Here is an 8,976-nt window from a genome sequence, read left to right on the forward strand (position 1 = left end):
GGGGGGGGGGGGGGGGGGGGGGGGGGGGGGGGGGGGGGGGGGGGGGGGGGGGGGGGGGGGGGGGGTGGTATGTGACTTGCAGTCGGTTAGGCTGTGGAGGAGGTGGGGGCTGGTATGTGACTGGCAGTGGGTTAGGCTGTGGAGGGGGTGGGATGTGACTGGCAGTGGGTTAGGATGTGGATTAGTGTGTGGGTGGTATGTGGCTGGCAATGGGTTAGGCTGTGGAGGGGGTGGGGGCTGGTATGTGACTGGCAGTGGGTTAGGCTGTGGAGGGGGTGGGATGTGACTGGCAGTGGGTTAGGATGTGGAGGGGGTGGAGGGTGGTATGTGACTGGCAGTGGGTTAGGCTGGAGAGGGGGTGGGGGAAGTATGTGACTGGCAGTGAGTCTGTGCAGGGTGGCTAAAGAGTAGTGGGGGGAGGGATAACTCAGTGGTTTGAGCATTGGTCTGCTAAACCCAGGGTTCTGAGTTCATTTTGGGGATTGGTCCTGCTTTGAGCAGGGGGCTGGACTAGATGATCTCCTGAGGTCCCTTCCAACCCTGATATTCTATTATTCTAATTGATCAGAGAGATATTTCAGCCCTCCCATCCAGAGGATTTTAGGGTATATCTATCTGATCAAATACTTTAGATGTTTTGGGGGTGGGAGGGAGAAAGAGGGGGTGCTAACTGGCCAGTTAGCTGTAATTCACAGTCAATTAACACCCCCAAAGTTATTCCCTGCCTCTCAGTGCCCAAATCATGCCTATGCTCCCAGTGCAAATCCGGCTAAACAGTCCTCTAAATTTGCACTGACACCGTACACAAAATAAAATACTTCGGGCTCTGGAGAATGGAGGAGGGATTCAGGGCTCTTAATTAACTGTAAATTACAAATAATTTCAAAATTAACACCCCTGGCTTCTCCCTGAGTACCTTAGGCTTATTTATAAAATGATGGAAATTTCCTGACCAAAATCTCTGTTACGGTTGAGGGTTTCCAATGATAACTTAACAAACACTCTATAAGGAATATTGTAGTATAAAAAAAACACAAGCCACGCATAGCAATTGCGCAAAATTCACAGTTAATCTTAAACTTAAAGCGAAAGCTTTGAAAGGGTGGAAATGTACAGTCAGGCTCAGCATGGGGTGCCTTGAGGAAATCTCGCAGACACAACTGTGTACATCTGCACCAAAGATTTCCTTCCTTCTCAGGAGGGCCTACAAATGCTGTCTGACTTGTCCAAGCGTTGTGCAACCTCCTATGCAGCCCCGCGAAAGAGATGCTCTTTCCCACGCCCTGATCTGACAATGGCAGAGCAAAAGCTGCCCTTCTTCAGTACAATGCCATGTGCTGCCACATACACAAGTCAGTGCAGATACTAATGCAAAGCTGATGTATTGGGTGTTTACAAACCTCAGAGGCCTGGAGCAGGAAATTACAGCACTAGCATGATGAAGAGAGCAAAGGTTAGAGCAGTGAGGAAGTGTCACACTTACAAATGGCTTCCTCTGTATAGATTCATAGATTCCAAGGCCAGAAGGGACCATTGTGGTCATTCTAGTCTGACCTCCTGTTTAATACCCCAAAATCATTCCTAGAGCAGAACTTTTAGAAAAACATCCAATCTTGATTTACAAATTCCCAGTGATGGAGAATCCACCACAAACCTTGGTAAATTGCTCCAGTGGTTAATTACTCTCACAGTCAAAAATTCACACCTTATTTCCAGTCTGAATTTGTCTAGGTTCAACATCTAGCCATTGGAGCATGTTCTACCTTTCTTTGCTAGATTGAAGAACCCATTATTAAATATTTGTTCCCCATGTAGGTTATTACAGACTGTAATCAACTCACCCCTTAGCCTTCTCTTGGTTAAGCTAAATTAGGGTTACCATATTTTGAGGCTCCAAAAGGAGGACACTCCACGGGGCCCCAGCCCCGCCCACGCCCAACTCCACCCCTTCTCCAAAGTCCCCGCCCCAACTCCGCCCCCTCCCCTGCTTCCCGCGAAAATTTGATTCGCGGGAAGCCTGAAGCAGGTAAGGGAGGTGTGGGGGGAGGAGGCGCGGTCCAGTCTGGCCCCACCGGCATCTCCAGCCTGGGTCGGCTCGGGCCCTGGAGTGCCCCCGGCCGAGCACCCCCGGCCCGCCCAGCACTGCCGGTCCCCTATCCGGCCCCCGGGCCGGCCAAGCACCCCCGGCCCGCCCAGCACTGCCGGTCCCCTGCCCGGCCCCCGGGCCCCCGGCTGAGCACCCCCGGCCCGCCCAGCACTGCCGGTCCCCGGCCCAGCCCCTGGCTCAGCACCCCCCGGCCCCCGGCTCGGCACCGCCGGCCCGGCCCCCGGCACCGCACCGCCAGCCCGGTCCCCAGCTCGGCACCGCCGGCCCCTGGCTCGGCACCACCGACCGCCGGCCCGGCCCCCGGCCCAGCACCGCCGGCTCCGCATGTCCCGGTTTTCCCGGACATGTCCGGCTTTTTGGGATTTCTCCCCGGACGGGGATTTGGAGCCCAAAAAGCCGGACATATCCGAGAAAATCTGGACGTATGGTAACCCTAAGCTAAATAGACTGCATTCCTTGAGTCTCTCACTATACGGGCATGTTTTCTAATATTTTAATAATTCTTGTGGCTCTTCTCTGAACACTCTCCAATTTATCAATATACTTCTTGAATTGTGGACCTCAGACCTGGACACAGGATTCCAGCAGCGGTCACACCCGTGTCAAATACAGATGTAAAATAACCTTGCTACTCCTACTGGAGATTCACACTCCCAGCTCCCCCTCCCCACTGTGATCCACACTATGAGGCACTACAGTGAGAACTCACCCTCTCAGCTCCTGCCCATGGTGGGATCTGTGCCCTGGGGCACTAATATCATGATTCACACCCCCAGGCCTCCCCTGGAGGATCCACACCCAAGGCACCAGCATTCACACCCTCAGCCATGCCCAACAGGATCCGTGCCCTGGGGCACTAGTGCCAGGATTCACACTCCCAGCCCCGCCCCCCCCCACAGGATCTGTGCCCCGGGGCACCCGCGCCAGGATTCACACTCCCAGCCCCACCCCCCCCCCCAACAGGATCTGTGCCCCGGGGCACCCGCGCCAGGATTCACACTCCCAGCCCCACCCCACCCCCAATAGGATCCATGCCCCGGGGCACTAGCACCAGGATTTATTTTCCCACCCTCTCACCTGTAGGCAAGTGTCATACACTCAAAGAGCTTGGTGAGGGAGGCGTCGATGCTGAGGGCGCCACTGCTACAAGGGCCAAAGCGGTAGGTCCGGCACGTGCAGGCGTTGACTGTGTCAAAGTCGTAGGCATCCCAGGGCACTGCGGCTCGCTCACCCGCCCCAGCCCCCTCCCCCTCCCACCAGCCACCAGCCCCCAGCTCCACAGCCCCTGTCTGCTCCGCCATGCTCCCAACCGCAGCCCTACCCCCCGGGTCCAGCTCAGGCTCGGCATGCGGCTCCGACACCATGAAGTGGCCGCTGTGGATGATCTGGGGTCGCGACATCCCAGGCAACCAGGGCGTGACCCTAGCAACTGCCTGGCAGTGCCACAATCACCAAGACAACACACCCCTGTTGCCAAGGCAACCAGAATGTTGGTGGGGGCTTAATCCCTCCCAAAAAATTGGTCACTGACAGGAAGTGGAGCGCAGCCTGTAACTGTGCCAGGCCTCTGCTCCAGACTCCCATAGCAACAAGGAAGAAACATCGTGCGCATGAGCAGCACCTCCCCCTCTGCGCAGGGCACGATGGGAATTGTAGTTCCCTCGCACTCTCCCACACTGATCACTCGCCCGGACAGACACAAGATGGCGCCCAAGCCCAGACGCCGTCGTATAGAACTACATTTCCCGAGCTGCCTCGCGGCCCGTGGGAGGTGCTGGCAGGCGGTGCGCATGGGCTGCTGGGGGCTGTAGTTTTGTGGCCGCAGGCGGCAGAAGGGGCTCTGTGTGCCTGAGCCCTGCAGGGTGTGGGACGCAGTGGAGCTGGGGAGAGGGGCCAGTATGCCCACAGCCTAGGGTTACCATATTTAAAAAATAAAAAAGGAGGATACTCCACGGGTCCTGGCCCAGCCCCTTTCCCACCCCCGGCCCCGCCCCAACTCCACCCATTCCCNCCAAAAAGCCGGACATGTCCGGGGAAATCCGGACGTATGGTAACCCTACCACAGCCCCTTTCCACGCCGCACAGCCCCGTGAAAGGGGCCCTGGAGTAGGGTCCACTCAACACCAAGCCCCAACCCAGAACCCCTGAGTCAGGCCCTTTTGTGCAGGGAGTTGAGAGGGACAGAGTTCATGGAGTGTTAGCTCTGGAACCTAATGACGGCGACAGTGTTAATTATTTCACTCCTGAGCACTGGAATACTGGGTGGAGGTTGGAGTTGTGGGTGGAGCTTGAATAGACCCTCCACACACACACTTCCCCTCGCTCCAATCTGACCCCTAGCTTCCAAATAGGGGGTGACTCAACTCTCCCGAAATCCCAGGCCAGGAGCACTTGGACTAGCGGCTTCTCCCCACCCACACTCTGCTCATCTGCACTTGCTTGCTGATGGGGTTCAGGGACTCGGGACCACCTCCCAAAACCTGAGTGCTTTCAGTGGGGCCACAGCTTTGACTAGCCAGGAGGGGCTGCAGGGGGCAGACCCTGCATGGCTGGACAGGGAGCAGGGCTGAGTCCCAGCTATGCCCAGATTCACCTCTTATAAGGAGCAGACTAATGCCCCCTTCCCTGCTTAGAACAAAATGATTTTTTTAAATTTTCCTTTTTAAATGTTGCCCCTCTCTCGGTCTCCCTCTTTCACAGCCTTTTCCAGCCTGCACCTTCAACTCTCTGTCTATGCCAATCTCTCACCAGTTCCAGCACACTCTCCTCCATCCCCTGCTCCCTCCCTCCCTCATTGGTAGTGACCACAAATTGCACTTTGGTGGCCTCTCCATGACACGAATTAGTGACCTCTCTCCAGTTCTTCATTGCCAGACATGTACTATTACTGGCCCCCGATGATGGCACCTGCCCCTCCCCCCTCCTCACCCAAAAGTGATCCTTGGGGGTTTACTCTATTCATGTCTGCATTATAATCACCAGGGCTGGCTCTAGGCACCAGCGCTCCAAGCATGTGCTTGGGGCAGCACTTTCCAAGGGGCGGCACTCCAGCCCCCGCCCCCTTTTTTTTTTTGCTTGGGCGGCAATAAACTGGGAGCGGGCCCTGGCCAGAGCCCTGCCGCTGGCGAGCCAGAGCATCATCCCCTGGAGCCAAGCCCAGGCTGTGGCGGTGAGAGGGGCTCCCGGAGTGTGTGAGGAGCCAGGGAGGGAGGGAAGCAGGGCCTGGGATGCAGGGAGGGAGGAGGGGTCCTGCTGCTGCCGCCACCGCTGCTGCTCTGAGTCTCCCCAGGGCGGCGTGGCGTTTCCCCACCCAAGTGGGCTGTGCAGGGTGCTGCCGGGCTGAGCGGGGGCGCGGATCCCGGCTCGCACACTGATGGGGCGAGTGGCTGGGCAGCCTGAGCTGCCAAGGAGCTGCCCCCTCCTGCCCCTGGACCCAGCCCACCTCACACCTCCCCTGCCTCAGCCTTGCGCTGTTTGTCCCGGGACCCCACAGTGCCAGGGGACCCCCGCAGCTCGGGCACCTAGGGGTCAGTGTCCGTCCCCTCGGCTCTGCCTGCACGGGGCTGGGGAAGCAGCTGTCAGCGCCTGCCCCTCTCAGCTCATGCACCCCCCATCCCGCTCGCAGCCTCTTCACTTGTACCTCCCCGCATCGCTCCTTCGCCACACCTCTTCCCCTTGTACTCTCCCTTCACCCGCACCTCTCCCCTTGTACCCTCCCCCAGCCCTTTCCTCCTGCACCTCCCCCTTCCCCTGCACCTCTTCTCCCACAACCCTCCTGATACCTCCTCTCCTCCTCCACCCTCCTCCACGAGTACATCACACCCCGCTTCTCTGCCAGTGTAGAGCCCCAAGCACCCCCACACCCGCTCCTCTGCCTGAACCCTCTTTACTAGATTCCCGTCCCTTTCCAGGTACAAGGTTTGAGGGTTAGTCCCTATGCCTTCCATGTGCATTTGGAGCACTACAGGTGGGGTTGCGGGGGATGGGGGGGGCGAGATTTATACTAAAGTGAAATAAAAATAAGAGAAATGGTTTGATCCCCACTGCAAGTGTAAATGGGGATTGCTGTGGTGAATGAGGAGGTCTTGTTTGTGGGGGGGGGAGCCCAGGGCTGGGGCGGCAGGGGGTGTGGGTGGGGGGAGGAAGAGAGAGCCCAGGGCCGGGGCAGCAGGAGGTGGGGTGGGGGGGGCAGCCAAAAATGTTTTTGCTTGGGGTGGTAAAACACCAAGAGCCAGCCCTGATAATCACATTGGTGTACTGGCTGAGCCCTAGCATGCTCAGTTCATGTCCCATCTCTAAGGCACTACCAAATTCATGGCCATGAAAAACACGTCACAGACTGTAAAATTTGGTCTCCCCCCTCCATGTGTAGGGTTGCCAACTGTCTAATCACACAAACCCTGTCCCTTCTTCGAGGCCCCACCCTGCTCACTTCATCCACTCTCCCTCCATCGCTCGCTCTCCCACACCCTCACTCATTTTCACCTAGCTGGGGCAGAGGGTTGGGGTGCGGGAAGGGGTGCAGGATCTGGGCTGGGGCCAAGGGGTTTGGAGTGTGGGAGGAGGTTCTGAGCTGAGCCTGGGGCAGGGGGTTGGGATGCATGAAGGGGTGTGGACTCTGGGAGTGGGCTCAGGGCTGGGGCAGGACATTGGGGTGCGGGAAAGGGTGAGGAGTGTGGGATCTGGGAGGGAGTTTGGGTGGAGGAGGGGGATCAGGGCTGGGGCAGGGGGTTGGAGTACAGGAGGGGGTGTGGGGTGCAAGCTCTGGGAGGGAGTTTGGGTGCTGGATGGGGCTCAGGGCTCAGGGCTGGGGCAGGGGTTGGGGTGTGAGGGGGAGTTTGGGGTATGGGATTGGGTGTGGAATGCTGGCTCTGGGAGGAGGCTTAGGACTGGGGCAGGGGTTGGGGTGGGGGTACGGGCTCTGGGAGGGAGTTAGGGTGCGGGAGGGGTTCCGACCTGGGACAGGGTGTGGAGGTGAGGGGCATGAGGTCTGGCTGTGGCAGCGCAGCGGGGCTAAGGTAGGGTCCCTGCCTGCCCTGGCTCCGCGGCGCTCCCGGAAGTGGCCAGCACGTCCCTGCAGCTCCTTGAGGGTGGGCAGGGGGCTCCACGCACTGCCTGCGCCCGCAGGCACCACCCCTCAGCTCCCATTGGCCATAGTTCCCGGCCAGTGGGAGCTGCACAGTCAGTGCTTGGGACATGCTGAGACCCCCTGCCCCCTCTCCCCACCCCCGTCAGGGGCCGCAGGGACATGCCAGGCACTTCTGGTAGGTCTGTGGAGCCAGCGGCCTAAAATCTTCCGGTTTGGCTTCAATAGCCTCCAGGAGATCGAGCCCAATTTTGGGAGACTCCTGGACTATAGGGTAAAAAAAAAAATTAATGGAGATATCCTATCTCCTAGAACTGGAAGGGACCTTGAAAGGTCATTGAATCCAGCCCCCTGCCTTCACTAGCAAGACCAAGTACTGATTTTGCCCCAGATCCCTAAGTGGCCCCCTCAAGGATGGAACTCACAACCCTGGGTTTAGCAGGCCAATGCTCAAACCACTGAGCTGTCCCCCCCAAAGTAAAAGCACACAAGACCAGATTTCACGGGGGAGACCAGCATTTCTCAAATTGGGGGTCCTGACCCAAAAGGGAGTTGCAAGGGGGGTCTCAGTATTGCCACCCTTACTTCTGCATTGCCTTCAGAGCTGGGTGGCCAGAGAGCGGTGGCTGTTTGCCAGATGCCCAGCTCTGAAGGCAGCACCCCGCCAGCAGCAGCACAGAAGTCAGGGTGGCAATACCATACCTTACCACCCTTACTTCTGCGCTGCTGCCTTCAGAGCTGGGTGGGTGGACAGTGGCGGCTGCTGACTGAGGGCCCAGCTCTGCAGGCAGCAGTGCAGAAGTAAGGATGGCAGTACCAATACTTCTGCCCTGCTGCTGGCAGTGGCTCTGAGCAGCTTTGAAGTCAGCGCCTCTGCCAGCAGCAAAGTAGAAGTAAAGGTAGCAGTATCGCAACCCCCCCCACACACACACACAATAACCTTGCGACCCCTCCACAACTCCTTTTTGGGTCAGGATCCCTACAATTACAACAACTTCATGAAATTTACGATTTTAAAAATGAAATTGACTGTGAATTTGGTAGACTCCTACCCATCTCACACACCCCTGCAAGTACTGATTGGCACCCAAAGGGTCCGGGAGAAAGCCCGTCCCCTTTAATAGCCCTGTTTGCCCAGACCAAACCAATCCAGTGCTCCTTGGGTGCACACTTCCTGGGATCAAATTCCCATCCTGCTGCGGGCCCCTCTCCTCGCCTTGAGGTCACTGAGGGTGCCTGACACATTGCAGGATTGGGTCCCAGAGTCGCTTCCGAGAAGAGCGGTGTGGTGAGTGGGGGAGAGCTGGAATGAAAGGGGTTTGGGGCAGAACTCCTTAGAAAGACACAGACTGCGGTAGGCAGGGTAGGTTGACCATGATATCTGGAAGGTCAGTCGCCAGCTCTCAAGTGCTGTCTTCCCCAGAGAATGGTAAATGAAAGGGAAACCTCCAAGAACTGAACTCAACAGGCTCAGCTCAGCTGGAGGCCACCAATGGCCAGCAAAGGCTGCCTGCTGTGGGACGGGCCACATGCAAAGACAGAACCCAGCCAAACATCACAGAGGGACATTGGGCCATACCCCCAGCTGGTGTCAATTGGCCATAGCTCCACTGGAGTTATTGGCCAGATTCAGGGGTGCAGTAACCAGGGACTATCCCCCTTTCACAGCCCTTTCCAGCCAGCACCTTCACCCCTCTGTCTATGCATTTGTAGTCTATTTCGTGACTTAGATGCAAGATTTGCATGTGTAACCTGCACACCTCCTGGGTGTGGTGTTCTGTCC

At 57.6% G+C, this 8,976-nt stretch overlaps 1 protein-coding gene across 7 annotated transcripts in view; it reads right to left on the bottom strand.

Moving 5' to 3' along the window:
- Positions 1-3,703, bottom strand: part of LOC117876029 (MLX-interacting protein-like) — a 31,330-nt gene extending 27,627 nt beyond the window's left edge. For all 7 annotated transcript variants that reach the window (XM_034767731.1, XM_034767730.1, XM_034767729.1 and 4 more), the window contains exon 1: positions 3,185-3,703. In XM_034767731.1, the coding sequence (XP_034623622.1) occupies positions 3,185-3,507 (323 nt within the window). In that variant the 5' untranslated portion in view covers positions 3,508-3,703. The remainder of the gene's footprint in view (positions 1-3,184) is intronic.
- Positions 3,704-8,976: the final 5,273 nt, after the last annotated feature.

The sequence above is a fragment of the Trachemys scripta genome, chromosome 4 (genome assembly GCF_013100865.1).
Source record: "Trachemys scripta elegans isolate TJP31775 chromosome 4, CAS_Tse_1.0, whole genome shotgun sequence".
In the NCBI taxonomy this organism is placed as follows: Eukaryota; Metazoa; Chordata; order Testudines; family Emydidae; genus Trachemys; species Trachemys scripta.